At 36.1% G+C, this 17133-nt stretch overlaps 1 protein-coding gene across 7 annotated transcripts in view; it reads left to right on the forward strand.

Annotated features, from left to right (window-relative positions):
* Ziz (dedicator of cytokinesis protein Ziz) overlaps positions 1 to 16930 on the forward strand; it is a 292231-nt gene extending 275301 nt beyond the window's left edge. For 6 of the 7 annotated variants that reach the window (XM_085811582.1, XM_085811583.1, XM_085811585.1 and 3 more), the window contains 2 exons: positions 10685 to 10823; positions 16059 to 16930. In XM_085811582.1, coding sequence (XP_085667708.1) covers positions 10685 to 10823; positions 16059 to 16154 — 235 coding nt within the window. In that variant the 3' untranslated portion in view covers positions 16155 to 16930. Of the gene's footprint in view, positions 1 to 10684; positions 10824 to 16058 lie in introns of those variants that run through there. The other variant, XM_085811587.1, reaches the window with a different exon arrangement.
* Positions 16931 to 17133: the final 203 nt, after the last annotated feature.

Consider the following 17133-nt stretch of genomic DNA (forward strand, 5'->3'; position numbering starts at 1 on the left):
CCTGTGGAAACCATCTCCCATTCAGCCACACCAGTGGCTTTCGAATCAAAGGCCGTCAACAAAGAGTTAGGAAGGGTAGATAAGGTAGTAGCGCATTTTTAATGAACCTTCTAATTAGGCTTCTAATTAGCAAAACAGTTTACAATGAACGCCAAATCCCTAAAATAGGGGAAACCCGTGAAAGAAAGTGCAAAACATAGGGAAATGTAGGGAGAAAATCAGTTTTTAATTAATATCTCGGCTAATTAAAGTCGCACGAAGATGCCGATGGTCAATCCGGCGAGCCACGGGAATTCTGAATCCAACGGTACCTTCCGCTAAGCTCTACACCCAGCCGTTCTTGAGAAGATGATGTTACAAACACACAAACAGACAGAGGCACACAGATTTTAATAGTATAGAAGACTAGCGGGCAAGCCCGCCAGCTGAGCGGGCTGAAGCCCGCTGTTATTTGCCTTTATTCGAAAGTTGGACAGCCCGTTCGTCGGAATCGAACCGAACTACCAGTGTTCAGCGGTTTTTAGCTGGCTGCTCCCTCTTTGTTCATGTATGCATCCAGAAGATACTAAATATACTATATATATGCGGAAAATCACGAAACCACACATGCGTCTAGCCTGCTCGCCGGGACTCGTAAGTTGGACCGAACTACCAGTGTTCAGCTTTCTTGCGCGGGCTGCGCCAACTTTATTCACTTATGCATGCAGAAGACATTGCATATACGATACACATGCGTAAAACCACAAAAACACCCGTGTAGCCTGCCTGCTCGCCGGGATTCGAAAGTTGGACCGAACTACCAGTGTTCATCGGTTTTGGGCTGAATGCGCCCGCTTTATGCACATATGTATCTAGAAGACACTGCATACACGACACACATGCGGAAAATCATGAAAACACCCATGCAACAGCCTGTTCGCCAGACTCGTATGTTGGAGCGAACTACCAGTGTTCAGTTTTCTTGCGCCCGCTTTATTCATTTATGCACCTAGAAGACACTGCATACACGATACAGATGTGTAAAATCACAAAAACACCCGTGTAACCTACCTGCTCGCCGTGACTCGAAAGTTGGATCTACTACTAGTGTTCAGCGGTTTTGAGAGGGCTGCGCCGTCTTTACTCATGTATGCATCCAGAAGATACTGAATATACTATATACATCCGGAAAATCACGAAAGCACCCATGCAGCCAGCCCGTTCGTCGGGATTCGAAAGTTGGACCGAACTACCAGTGTTCAGTGACTTTGACGCCCGCTTTTTTCACTTTTGCATACAGAAGACATTGCATACACGATACACATGCGTAAAATCACAAAAACACCCGTGTAGCCTGCCTGCTCGCTGGGATTCGAAAGTGGGACCGAACTACCAGTGTTCATCGGTTTTGGGCGGGCTGCGCCCGCTTTATGCACATATGTAACCAGAAGACCCTGCATACACAATACACGTATGGAAAACCATGAAAACACCCATGCAACCAGCCTGCTCGCCGGGACTCGTAAGTTGGAGCGAACTACCAGTGTTCAGCTTTCTTGCTCGGGCTACGCCCGCTTTATTCATTTATGTATCTAGAAGATACTGCATACACGATACAGATGTGTAAAATCACAAAAACACGCGTGTAAACTGCCTGCTGGCTGAGATTTGAAAGTTGGACCGAACTACCAGTGTTCAGCGGTTTTTAGCGGGCTGCGCACTCTTTATTCATGTATGCATCCAGAAGATACTGAATATACTATATACATGCGGAAAATCACGAAATCACGCATGCAGCCAGCCCGTTCGCCGGGGTTCGAAAATTGCACCGAACTACCAGTATTCAGTGACTTTGATGCCCGCTTTATTCACTTATGAATGCAGAAGACATTGCATAAACATTACACATGCGTAAAATCACAAAAACACCCGTGTAGCCTGCCTGCTCGCCGGGATTCAAAAGTTGGACCGAACTACCAGTGTTCATCGGTTTCATCGGTTTTTCATCGAAAACACCCATGGAGCCAGACCGTTTTCCGGGATTTCAAGTCCGTAAGTTAATTAGAAGAAAAGTTATTAATTTTTAAATATGAATAGATCTTTAAAAAATAGGAAGCAAAACATTAAATAATTTTAGCTTTCTTGCTCAGCGACTCAGCCGCTAATGGGCCGTTGTACGAAATATAATCACGAATATTTTCCGGTTTATTATTCCAAGAGTAGATTCGTTATGAAAATTCATTTTTTTTAAACTGTGAGAGAATCCACACAAATTTACAACAAAATCGTTTCACAAGAATATACGTAAATTCAATTTAAATAATTCTCTTGCACCATTGCTGCAAGGAGTGACATTTGAGTTTAACAAATATTCTCTATTCGTATAAAGCTAATATTCAATTAAATTTTAATTAAGAAATTTTAATTCTAAAAAAAATAAAAATAATTATTATTGCTGCCAACTAATTTACAATATCATTTAAATTCAAAAAGGATATGTAAATTAAGTCTACGTATCTAAAACCGTGAAAAATATATTATTCGATAAAAATAATTTATTATTCAAAAAATAATAACATATTTAAAAAAACATCGCTTTCAGGTTTATTTAATTAATATCTCAGCTAATTAAAGTTGCACAATTTCAAGAACGTCATCATTTAAATTTAATGTAATATCACGACTTTTACACAATATCAATAAAAGAAATAACGTGGAAATAACCTATCGCGGCAATTATCCCAACCAGACATAAAAAAATTGCAAAAAGCAGCAGTTTACTTAAAATACCTACATTAACGAAATATTTTCAAAATATAGTGAGTTAACATGCTATCGCATGCTTTATTTAACTTCAGAATATTAACCTTGATTTTTATCTCCGATTCAAGAAACTGTTGCAATCGGAAAAATGAGCGCGAAAATTGGCGTTTTCACAGTTTTTAATTAATATCTCAGCTGATTAAAGTCGTACGAAGATGAGAATGGTATCAATGCGTTCCGAGAATTTTTTCGAATCCGGCGATACCTGTCTCGAATTCCAAATCAGTGCCGTTCCATAGATATTTGGAAAAAAAGAAATTGACACGTGACCTTTCGCCAGCACAAATCTGAAACGGAAGCAATTGCCCCCCCCCGGCGCTTTCAAAAAAGCAATTTTATCTCAGCTAATTCCGAGACAGTTGCCACTCCGAGAAATCAAATAACGTTTTCGCAGTTTTTAATTAATAACTCCGCCGATTATTGTCGTACGAAGATGGGACCGGTATCGATGGACTCGTTGATTTTTTTGACATCCGGAGATATGCGTTTCGAATTCCAACTCGGCGCCGTTCCGGAGATATTCGAGAAAAACGAATTTGGCACGTAGCCAAATCCCTAAAACAGGGAAAACTCGAGTAAGAAAGTGAAAAACGTAGGGAAAGTAGGGAGAAAATTAGTTTTTAATTAATATCTCGGCCAATTATAATCGCACGAAGATGCCAATGGTCAAAATGGCATCCCACGGACATTCCGAATCCAACGGTACCTTCCGCTAAGCTCTGCACCCAGCCGTTCTGGAGAAGATGATGTTACAAACAAACAAACAAACAAACAGACGCACACAGATTTTAATAGTATAGATAGACTAGCGGGCAAGCCCGCTTATCATTGTTCGTTTTTAAAAGATATCCTATGTTAAATTTGGCCGGTATTGAAAAGTTGAACCGAACTACCATTTTTTAGCGGCATTCCGCGGGCTTCCCCCGCTTTTTTCACCTATGCATCCAGAAGTTACCGCATACACTATACATATGCGGAAAATCACGAAAACACCCATGCTTCCAGCCCTTTCGCGGGTATTCGAAATTTGGACCGAAATACCAGTGTTCAGCGCTTTTGGGCGGGAGCCCGCCCAAAACAGTGTTCACGTGTGCATGCAAAAGATACTGCGTACACCGTACACATGCGTAAAATCACGAAAACACCCCTCCAGCCAGCCCGCTGCCGATTCGAAAGTTGGACCGAAATACAATTTTTCAGCGATTTTGCGCGTGCTGTGCCCGCTTTATTCACGTATGCATGCTGAAGATGGTGCATAAACGATACACATGCGTAAAATCACGAAAACAAACATGGAGCCTGCCTGTTCGCCGGTATTCGAAAGTTGGACCGAATTACCAGTGTTATGTGGCTTTGCGCGGGCTCTGCCCGCTTTATTCACATATACACCCAGAAGATACTCCATACACTATACACATGCGTAAAATCACGAAAACACCCATGGAGCCAGCCAGTTCGTCGGGATTCGAAATTACCGCATTACCAGTATTCTGTGCCCGCTTTATTCACGTATGCATCCATGAGATACTTTATAAACGATACACATGCGAACAATCACGAAAACACCCATGCAGCCAGCCCGCTCGCCGAGATTCGAAAGTTTGAGCGAACTACCAGCGTTCAGCGGTTTTACCCGGTATCCGCGCCCTGTATTCACGTATGCATCCAAATTTTATATACAGTACCCCGGAATTCGAAAGTAGGACCGAAATACCAGTGTTCAGCGATTTTGTGGACCGGGCTGCGCCCGCTTTATACACATAAGCATGGAGAGGATACTGCATAAACGATACACATGAGTTAAAGCAAGAAAACACCCGGGGAGCCAGCTCGTTCGCCGACACCGAAAGTTGGATCGAACTACCAGCGTTAAGAGGTTTTGAGCAGGCTGCGCCCACTTTTATCACATATGCATCCAGAAATCACTTTATACACTATACACATGCGGAAAATCAGGAAAACACCCATGCAGCCAGCCCGCTCGCAGAGATTCGAATGTTTGACCGAACTACCAGTGTTCAGCGGTTTTACCCGGTATCCGCGCGCTGTATTCACGTATGCGACCAAATTTTATGTACAGTACCCCGGAATTCGAAAGTTGGACCGAACTACCAGTGTTCTGTAGTTTTGCGCGGGCTGCTCCCGCTTTATTCAAGTATGCATGCAGAAGATACCGCATACACGTTACACATGCGAAAAATCCCGAAAACACACATTGAGCCAACACGGTCGCTTGGATTCGAAAGTTGGACCGAACTACCAGTAATCAGAGGTTTTGAGCGAATTTCGGCCGCTTTATTCACTTATGCATCCAGAAGATGCTGCGTACACGAGGCACATGCGTAAAATCACGCAAACACCCATGGACCCAGCCCGTTCGCCGGGATTCGAAATTAGGACCGAACTACCAGAGTTCAGCTTTATTCATTTATGCATCCAGAAGACACTGCATACACAACAGATATGCGTAAAATCACAAAAAACATGAGTGTAGCCTGCCTGCTCACCGGGATTCGAAAGTTACCTTATACCATCTCAAAGGAGCAAAGAAAAATCTTTAATCTAAAAAAAAAAAAAAGTGTGAATTTAATTTTTATTGGTGCGAACTTATTTAAAATATCATTTGCATTAAAAGATAATATCTAAATTAAGTGCACGTATCTAATAACATAAAAAAATATATTATTCCAAAAAATCAAATTTATTATTAAAAAAATAACAACATATTTTTAAAAAATAGCTTTTTCAGATTTTTTAATTAATATCCCAGCTGATTAAAGTTGTACAACTTCAAGAACGTCATCATTTAAATTTAATGTAATATAATAACTTTTATTCAATATCAATAAAAGAATTAACGTGACAATCATCCTAACCTGAAATTAAAAAAAAATTGTGAAAAGCAGCTGTTTATTTAAAATGCCTACATTAACGAAATATTTTTAAAATACAGTTAGGTAACATGCAATCGCGTGCTTTATTCAACTTTAGAATATAACCTTGATTTGTATCTGCGGCGATTCAAGAAACTGTTGCAATCGGAAAAATGAGCCCGAAAATTAGCGTTTTCACAGTTTTTAATTAATATCTCAGCTGATTAACGTCCTACGAAGATGAGAATGGTATCGTTGGATTCGTAGAATTTTTTGGAATCCGCAGACACCTGCCTCGAATTCCAACTCAGCGCCGTTCCATAGATATTTAAGAAAAAAGAAATTGACACGTGACCTTTCGCCAGCACAACTCTCGAGCGGAAGCAATTGTCATCCCCCCGGCGCTTTCGAAAAAGCAATTTTATCTCAGCTAATTCCGAGACGGTTGCCACTCCGAAAAATGAAATAACGTTTTCGCAGTTTTTAATTAATAACTCCGCCGATTATTGTCGTACGAAGATGGGACCGGTATCAATGGATTCGTTGATTTTTTTCGAATATGGGGATATGCGTTTCGAATCGCAACTCGGAGCCGTTCCGCAGATATTCGAGAAAAACGAATTTGGCACTCGGCCAAATCCCTAAAATAGGGGAAACCCGTGAAAGAAAGTGCAAAACGTAGGGAAACGTAGGGGAAAAAGCAGTTTTTAATTAATATCTCGGCTAATTAAAGTCGCACGAAGATGCCGATGGTCAATCCGGCGAGCCACGGGCATTCTGAATCCAACGGTACCTTCCGCTAAGCTCTACACCCAGCCGTTCCCGAGGAGATGATGTTACAAACACACAAACAGACAGAGGCACACAGATTTTAATAGTATAGACTAGCGGGCAAGCCCGCCAGCTGAGCGGGCTGAAGCCCGCTTATCATTGTTCGTTTTTAAAAGATATCCTATGTTAAATTTGGCCGGTATTGAAAAGTTGAACCGAACTACCATTTTTTAGCGGCATTCGCGGGCTTCCCCCGCTTTTTTCACCTATGCATCCAGAAGTTACCGCATACACTATACATATGCGGAAAATCACGAAAACACCCATGCTTCCAGCCCTTTCGCGGTTATTCGAAATTTGGACCGAAATACCAGTGTTCAGCGCTTTTGGGCGGGAGCCCGCCCAAAACAGTGTTCACGTGTGCATGCAAAAGATACTGCGTACACCGTACACATGCGTAAAATCACGAAAACACCCCTCCAGCCAGCCCGCTGCCGATTCGAAAGTTGGACCGAAATACAATTTTTCAGCGATTTTGCGCGTGCTGTGCCCGCTTTATTCACGTATGCATGCTGAAGATGGTGCATAAACGATACACATGCGTAAAATCACGAAAACAAACATGGAGCCTGCCTGTTCGCCGGTATTCGAAAGTTGGACCGAATTACCAGTGTTATGTGGCTTTGCGCGGGCTCTGCCCGCTTTATTCACATATACACCCAGAAGATACTCCATACACTATACACATGCGTAAAATCACGAAAACACCCATGGAGCCAGCCAGTTCGTCGGGATTCGAAATTACCGCATTACCAGTATTCTGTGCCCGCTTTATTCACGTATGCATCCATGAGATACTTTATAAACGATACACATGCGAACAATCACGAAAACACCCATGCAGCCAGCCCGCTCGCCGAGATTCGAAAGTTTGAGCGAACTACCAGCGTTCAGCGGTTTTACCCGGTATCCGCGCCCTGTATTCACGTATGCATCCAAATTTTATATACAGTACCCCGGAATTCGAAAGTAGGACCGAAATACCAGTGTTCAGCGATTTTGTGGACCGGGCTGCGCCCGCTTTATACACATAAGCATGGAGAGGATACTGCATAAACGATACACATGAGTTAAAGCAAGAAAACACCCGGGGAGCCAGCTCGTTCGCCGACACCGAAAGTTGGATCGAACTACCAGCGTTAAGAGGTTTTGAGCAGGCTGCGCCCACTTTTATCACATATGCATCCAGAAATCACTTTATACACTATACACATGCGGAAAATCAGGAAAACACCCATGCAGCCAGCCCGCTCGCAGAGATTCGAATGTTTGACCGAACTACCAGTGTTCAGCGGTTTTACCCGGTATCCGCGCGCTGTATTCACGTATGCGACCAAATTTTATGTACAGTACCCCGGAATTCGAAAGTTGGACCGAACTACCAGTGTTCTGTAGTTTTGCGCGGGCTGCTCCCGCTTTATTCAAGTATGCATGCAGAAGATACCGCATACACGTTACACATGCGAAAAATCCCGAAAACACACATTGAGCCAACACGGTCGCTTGGATTCGAAAGTTGGACCGAACTACCAGTAATCAGAGGTTTTGAGCGAATTTCGGCCGCTTTATTCACTTATGCATCCAGAAGATGCTGCGTACACGAGGCACATGCGTAAAATCACGCAAACACCCATGGACCCAGCCCGTTCGCCGGGATTCGAAATTAGGACCGAACTACCAGAGTTCAGCTTTATTCATTTATGCATCAAGAAGACACTGCATACACAACAAATATGCGTAAATTCACAAAAAACATGAGTGTAGCCTGCCTGCTCACCGGGATTCGAAAGTTACCGTATACCATCTCAAAGGAGCAAAGAAAAATCTTTAATCTAAAAAAAAAAAAAAAATGTGAATTTAATTTTTATTGGTGCGAACTTATTTAAAATATCATTTGCATTAAAAGATAATATCTAAATTAAGTGCACGTATCTAATAACATAAAAAAATATATTATTCCAAAAAATCAAATTTATTATTAAAAAAATAACAACATATTTTTAAAAAATAGCTTTTTCAGATTTTTTAATTAATATCCCAGCTGATTAAAGTTGTACAACTTCAAGAACGTCATCATTTAAATTTAATGTAATATAATAACTTTTATTCAATATCAATAAAAGAATTAACGTGACAATCATCCTAACCTGAAATTAAAAAAAAATTGTGAAAAGCAGCTGTTTATTTAAAATGCCTACATTAACGAAATATTTTTAAAATACAGTTAGGTAACATGCAATCGCGTGCTTTATTCAACTTTAGAATATAACCTTGATTTGTATCTGCGGCGATTCAAGAAACTGTTGCAATCGGAAAAATGAGCCCGAAAATTAGCGTTTTCACAGTTTTTAATTAATATCTCAGCTGATTAACGTCCTACGAAGATGAGAATGGTATCATTGGATTCGTAGAATTTTTTGGAATCCGCAGACACCTGCCTCGAATTCCAACTCAGCGCCGTTCCATAGATATTTAAGAAAAAAGAAATTGACACGTGACCTTTCGCCAGCACAAATCTCGAGCGGAAGCAATTGTCATCCCCCCGGCGCTTTCGAAAAAGCAATTTTATCTCAGCTAATTCCGAGACGGTTGCCACTCCGAAAAATGAAATGTTTTCGCAGTTTTTAATTAATAACTCCGCCGATTATTGTCGTACGAAGATGGGACCGGTATCGACGGATTCGTTGACTTTTTTCGAATACGGGGATATGCGTTTCGAATCTCAACTCGGAGCCGTTCCGTAGTTATTCGAGAAAAACGAATTTGGCACTCGGCCAAATCCCTAAAATAGGGGAAACCCGACCAAAAAGTGCAAAACGTAGGGAAACGTAGGGGAAAAAGCAGTTTTTAATTAATATCTCGGCTAATTAAAGTCGCACGAAGATGCCGATGGTCAATCCGGCGAGCCACGGGAATTCTGAATCCAACGGTACCTTCCGCTAAGCTCTACACCCAGCCGTTCCCGAGGAGATGATGTTACAAACACACAAACAGACAGAGGCACACAGATTTTAATAGTATAGATTTTTTAATCTTTTCAATCATGAAACTTTATTGCAGTCATTATATATAAATTTAATGAATTAAAAATAATATACATATTTAATCTTTGTGTCATTTCTAATAATAGATTTATTTAATATAATTTATGATGCATCTAATGGATAATATTCTAAAATATTTACACATTAGTGTACTTCATAAAAAGCATTTCTACTGCCTTGTTTATAATCCAATAGACTACAGAATTTTCTTTTAATAAATCTGAGCTAACAGTATTGCAACACTTGAGATTTATAAGTAATACCTTTGTGTAGGTATGCTAACAGAAAGTGCAAGTAAATGTAAAATTGTTGAAATATTATGGTTGCCAATTTTATATATATTATCATTAAGAAACATGATCCGTGTTCAAAATTGCTGAATGAATTATAAAATAAGGCAACGTATGAAGTCTAATATTTTGTGCAAATTAGTATTTTAACACATGTAAATTTAAATAAAAATATTTTAGGTGAGAGTAAAATATGAATAATAAAGTATGTTGAATAACTTTTGTTTTGAACTAAATTTAAAAGCATAATTTTATATAAAATAATAACAATAATAATCTAATTGGAAAAAAATATTTTTAAATCTTTAAAAAATTAGCCTTTTTTTTTTTTTTTAGATAAAATTTATTTCTAATGTAAGGAGTTTTAATGGAACTTACCTGTCAAAAACATGCAATTTAAGGTTGAATTTCAGTACAAAAACTTAACCAATTCTACTGTAATATTTAATAGTTTAACATTGAAAAGTAATAGAATTTGGGGTTTTTTTTTTTTTTTTTTTTTTTTTTTTTTTTTTTTTTTTTGTCATAAAACATAGATTCTTACACATGTAAGTAAAATAAAGATAAAATTAGAGAATATTACATTATTCTGTAATTTTATTTCCATTTTACCTGTAAGAGATGTATCTGTATCCTTCAGGATATCCATTCATTAAGTTTACATTCCATTTAGGATACATTATCCTCAGGAATCTATAGACTATTTAAATACCAGATCAGAATTTTAGTAGGAGGAGGGAGGCATTAATAGAACTATAACTTGATGCTAATGCTAATGTCGTGGTGGTGTAAAACTATATATTTTAAGTTGAAAGCTATATTAAATTATTTATATTTTTTGTAGAAAATTCATAAAAATCTGCCAAGAAGCATTGGAATTGAATGGAAGAATCATTACATCTGACCAATATGAATACCACACATCTTTGAAGAAGAACTTTCAAGAATTTGTGGATTCATTGTCAGGAATGTTGCATGAAAAGGTATAATTTACATTTTCCTGAAAATAAGTATTCTGGATTTTCCAGAGAAGTTTACATAGAATACTGCTAAAGTAAAAAAAAATGGCTAATTTTGATTTTAAAATTACTGCATTATTTTTCACTCATGTTAAAAACATTTTACATTAGTGTACCAAACATTCTGTATGTTTTTTTTTTTTTTTTTTTTTTTTTTTTTTTCCCCACCCGATTTCAACTTATCTTGTAAAATGAAGCATCAAACATAATCAGAATAAAATCTTCAATTTACCAGCTGGGAAGGGACATGCATGTATAGAACTATGTCATAAAATACAAATTTTTCCTCATAACAATAGTTTCATAAATATACAACAAAAAGGATTTTTTATGTTTATAAATAATCATATCAATTTTTAAAATAAGTTAATCCTTATTAGTTAATTTACTTTTAAAATGATAAATATATCAATCTTAGAAAGTTTAGTTGCAAGTCCTGAAATTTCTGAATTTAAATATGCAGCTGCAACTAATATGAAGTTTGGTCATCCCTATGATTTAGATCGGGTTTTCTCAAACCTTTCACCATTGATAGAAGATCATTCCTCTCCATCTCAAAACTCGACAAATAAGCATAAATATTTATCTAGGTTTGTAAGATTTCTTTTCGAACATCAAAACTTGAATAAAGAAACGTTTTTTATATTCCTAAATTAAAACTAAATACATAACAGCTAAATAATTTCTCTGCATTTTCTCCTGAAACTGGGGAATTTTTCCCAGAGGAAATTCCCTTCTGATTTAGATTATTTGAGAATTACCTTAGATTCTTCCCCCAAATATCTGTGTCTGTGCGTATATTATTAAAGTAAGATTTTTTATTCCTCATGGATATACTAAATGAATTTAAAATTTGATTTTGGCATATTTCAGGATTTTTTTGGTGTGCAATAAAATGTATTTTTAATTGCATTTTTTTCATTATTATTTATTATTATCATATTCCGCTGTTACTTGCTTTGATTTCGACTTTGAATTCAGAAGTTAGTTATATATGGGAAAGCTGGTTTTTTGGTTGAATTCCTTATTTTTTTTTTTTTTTTTTTAATTTAGGAATTTATACTGATTAAAATGTAATTAATTTAGCGTAAGATAATCTAAATGGATTGTAAGAAAAATTAAAGAATCACAATGACAATTCTGCCCTCTTGACAATAATATTCGATTAAGTTTATAATTTTTCTACAGAATCGGATAAAATTAAAAAAAAATAAAAAAATCCGAGAGGTTTCAGATTTTAAATTACGTCTAAAGGGGCGTTTTTTTAACGTTTTGTGTGTTACCTTTATTTAATATCATGTTCTTTGCACTTAAACCATACAATTCAACAGCAATATCGCAAAATAATTTTAAAATGAGCATATCTTTAGAATTTCCAATACACAATGTCTCGTGCTGGAGATAAAAATGTTTTTTCTGTACAACGTTACCATTGCTCGCTTTGAAACCTTGAGTCTGTTAATAAAAAATTCATTAAAGTTTTACAAAATATGAAATCGATAATAAAACAAATTTCAAATTTGGGCTTTCAGATGCCTATATTCGCAGTAGTATCACGTCATTTAAAATTGGATGGCTCTAGGTACCATTGCAAGAAACATACATACATTCTTCTACAGAAACATGCATACAGATTCTTTATTATTTAATTTCTTCAAATATAATACTGAGCGACAGTATTTGGTGGCAATGATTTGAAAAGTTATATGCCGTTAATAGGGTTCGGACGTAAAATCACAAAACAAAAATAATAGTCATTCAGGGGCAAAGCCCTTTTCGACTAATAATTTATGCAATTTCCTAAAAGGGGGGGAGATTTTAATGCAGCAAATACCCTTCAACTTTTGCTAACATAAAAAGTCAAAGCCAATGAATATATAGCATAGATAGAGTGCTTTCAATATTTTTTATTTGGCTTTTTGTTATTATTTTATTTTAACTAGGCTTATTAAAGAATTTTATCAGTGCATAACATAAGTGCATTTTAACATGCAGTTCATTTTTCCGATACCAAGAATTTGGGTGGATGTATATATTATTTAGATGTTTTCAGGAGCTTCTATTTTTTAATTTCTATTCCTTCTATTTTTTAACCTTTTTATATATGTGTAGATATATATATATATATATATAAAATCAAATGAATGAAATTCAAAAAAATTCAAATAATCCAATAAAGTAAAAATTTAGAAAGCCATTAAAGAAAACTAAGAATTACAATTTGAAGACTACATAAATTTTAATCTACGAAGTCATAAAATAGGAAAGGGAAGTAAGGAAAATTAAAACCAAAGATAAAATTAAAATTGATTTTATTTTAAAGGAATTGAAAATATTGAAAAAGAAAAAGTGGCAGATGTAAATACTGCCGTAGAAGCTCTAGCTAATAACAGTGTAAATGCATGTAAATTGAGATGTAAAATTTACAAATACGAATTACAGCAATATCATGGAAAATTACCGAAAAATGAACAATTGAAAAGATAGCGAAATAATACTGAATCTTCGGGGGGAGGGAATTAGCTTATTTCACTCTCTTCCCAACTGCTCAGACATCCTGTTTCATCCTTGCCATACATATGTAAATTAAAAATTAACATTATTTTTAAATATTCAATTCAAAAAATTTAGCTAACTTATATGCATGCCAAGAATTCCCCTACACGATGTAAATCAATTTTAAAAATATTTGGAACATTCACATAAAATGAAAATTTAAAAATGAAAATAATAATAATAATAATAATAAATAAATAAATAAATAAATAAATGTTAGAACAGTACACGAGTATTAAATCAATGATGCTATCAAAATGTGTAAGTAAACATAATAATGGAAATTTAAACAAAAGGAGAAACATGCCGTAATTTCCGGAAGAAAGGCCGCATTAGCATAAATGCCGCACTCGAGAAAAATGGCGGGAAAAAAATTAAAATTGCACAGAAACGCTGCAATAGATTAAATTGCGTGTGACATCGTCGTGGGCCGTATAGATGCAAAAACTCAACCTAAGTCCTGATATATGACATACCAGTTAAGAAAAATGCATGAAATGAAACCATAACTCAAAAATAAATTAAAGGTAAGAAATGTGGAAAATATATTTACCTTCACGTATATACTTATATTTAACCACTAAAGAAGTCCATATTTGTAATACAATCAGACTATATTATAAAAAATGTTGCAACAACAAAATATTAAATTTGGATGACAAAAGGAAATTTTAAATTTTACTTACGAATTACAGCAAACCATACATCATATGAAGCCATCAAAATCTGATTCTTCACTATCTGAATTAAAAAGATTTAGTAAATCCTGATCTAAGTCTTCCAGATCGTCACATTCATCCTCTTGGTTTACAGTCTCTTTATCTAAGGATATAATTTCAGCTTCTTTGAACCCTGCTATTATTGACGATGTTTCTACCGATTTCCACGCACCTCCTGCCCACTTTGCAATTTCTTCATAAGATGCTCTATGCATTTTACCGCTTTTGGTTTACGTATGCAATCCTTCACTCATCCAACACTCCCACCGCTTTCGGACTTCAGCTTTGAAGGATTTATTACTTGACAAATCTAACGGTTGTAAGATTTTTGTCAAACTACCAGAAATTATTGCTTCGGTTGTAGACAATTTTTGACATCTGGTTTTCACTGACTCAAAGAAATGAGCACGCATGGAATCCATTATCAATAACCCCTTTGGTCGGAAAAAAGATCCCTTACGAAACTGCCAAACTTTTTATAGCCACTCATGCATGATTGTTTCGCACATCTAGCCGTTCTCGTTTGCACAAATAATTACGTCATTAGGAAAATCTCCCTTCGAAACAGTCTTTCGTTTAAAAATGATCATCGGCTTTAGCTTGTCACCGTTTGCGGCACAAGCTAACACACATGTAAATGACGTTCTTTCATGCCCCTTCATAAACACAGATACAGTTTTTGCACCAGTTTCATCAACAGTTCTGTTTGCAGGAGAGTCGAAAGCTAACGGCGTTTCATCCATATTTATTATCTGCAACCGAAGTTTTTTTTTTTTTTTTTGTCAATAATAGCTGTCACATAGTTTAGAAAAGATGACTTTTTATCCTACCAGTCCATTGGTAATTGTTGCCCGACCGTTGTTCTAGTATGCACAGAAATATTTTTTCTTTTCATAAATCTGCTACACCTCCTTTGAAATCATTTATGTTCATTCGTTTTGCTATAAATTTTGCTTGTAAGCGAATTTTTACAGTCGAAATTGACATTCCCTTTCCTCGTAGTGCCTTTATCCAGTTTGCAAGGTCGTCCTCTAGATTTGGCCACCTTACAGTACCACTTCTTTTGGCTCGTTTCTGTTGTGGCATATTTTTAAGAAGTTCTTTTTCAGTTCTCCAACGTTGAATACATCTGTCGTCCACTTCAAACTCTCGAGCTGCTGCTCGATTTCCAATTTGTTCAGCACAAGAAATTACATTAAGCTTAAAACCAGCAGTATAGCTTCTGTGCCGTTTAGGGACATTTTCAAAAATTTTCCCCTCCCTTCTCACTTAAAATCTATACAACAATTACTTGTACCCAAACTGAAGCAATCTGTATCTGGCAGAATGCCAAGAAAAATCCATGCTGAAGAGGAAATACGTCAGAGTTCGTTATTGTGAGGCAGATGAAGTCGTGTCCGCCTTTGAAAAAAATTTCAGGAAAGGCAGGGGTGGGGAGAGAATGGGTCCTGGAAGATTCACCGAATGGCAGAGGAGAGAGACTATTCGAACTGATGAGAATGTTGATTTGAAAGGGGGAAGAATGTTATTGTTCCGAGATCTCGTTTAGGGTGAATAAGGCATGTAGGTCTGTTCAAGGGAAAGAATGTAAACAAAATAACGTTCGCAAAAAGCAACTGAGTGGTCTTTTGTGTGGGAACAGCACCAGTCTATGCACAATGACAAGGCCATCCAAACTATGTACAATGACCATCAAAGGAAATATTTTATTTTTAGTGCACCTAAACGCCGCACCCGCTGAAAATTTAAGTTTTAAACATGTAAAACACGTAAACGCCGCGGCGTTTCTTCCGGAAATTACGGTATATATATATATCCTTTGAAAATTAATATGTTACCTGCTAAGAATATTTACTGAATTTTTCATAATACTTTGCTATTTCTATGAGCTATTTTTCCTTATATATTTATATTTTATTTGCAGATGTGCTATCAAGAAAAAGATGTGCTCTCACTCAAAAGAACATCATTAGATGTTTTCAATTACATCAGTGGATCACCTGGTTCTAGCAATGCATAACATTTTATAAGAATATGTTTTTCTAGATTTATCTTATAAATTACTTTTTAGGACTAAGAAAGTCAGCCAAATGAAGTGCCTTTGTAATGCAAAGGGCATTAGTTTTTAATCATGGCAAGGCACTGCAAAAAGAACTGTTAAATGTCATTTTTTTAAATTCCCATGTACTTTTATGTTTACTCACTTCATGACAGCAATTAGGTGTGCAATGTGTGATATAGTTGATTTAATTTAAACATTTCATTAAAATGCATCACTAATATATTTTTATGTACAGATATACAGCATTTCCAACACATAATAGCTATATAAAGCTTTGTTTTGTAACTATGTAGAAAGTGTACAGAATACAAGGTATTTTCATGCAAACTATCACGGTGCTATTTTTTTCCCTTCCTGGCATAATATTTCTTGTCAGCTTATGTTTTTCAATTTTCAGCTGTTTCTTTGGTAATCCAAAGTTTCTTAAGTAAGGCATCATATTTTTTTATAAACTGTCAATCTCTGTATAGTGAGAATATAAATTGATGTTTTACGTTGTTATTGCATTTATGTGCATTTCTGTAATCACATTTAATGTGCATTTCTGTAATTGCTTGTTTTTTTATAGCATGTGATATTTTCTGTTGAAACTTATTGTAAGAAATTTCATTTAAATCTGCCATAAATCTTTGTTTTTTATAGTTGTTAAGGTCAATATAATTTAAATACTATTTATAAAAAAACTTTATAAAAATTGTACTGAACAATGTAAATAAAATGATTTTTAGACATCATTTTCCTATATTTTATACTTGTTTCCTGTTTATATAACAAATCTTAATCTGATTTTTATCAGAAACTAAGTTGGTTCATCTTTTCAATATGAATTTTTACAATATAAGTAATTCACAGCCTGCTGTAGTAACAAGAAATATCGTAATGTTGCAGATTTGGTTTATGTGATTATGGCAAAGCCTCGGGAGCTATTTTCATAAGG

Source organism: Stegodyphus dumicola, chromosome 2 (genome assembly GCF_044657685.1).
Source record: "Stegodyphus dumicola isolate Sdum_Otavi_A_Nest chromosome 2, ASM4465768v1".
NCBI classification, from domain to species: domain Eukaryota; kingdom Metazoa; phylum Arthropoda; class Arachnida; order Araneae; family Eresidae; genus Stegodyphus; species Stegodyphus dumicola.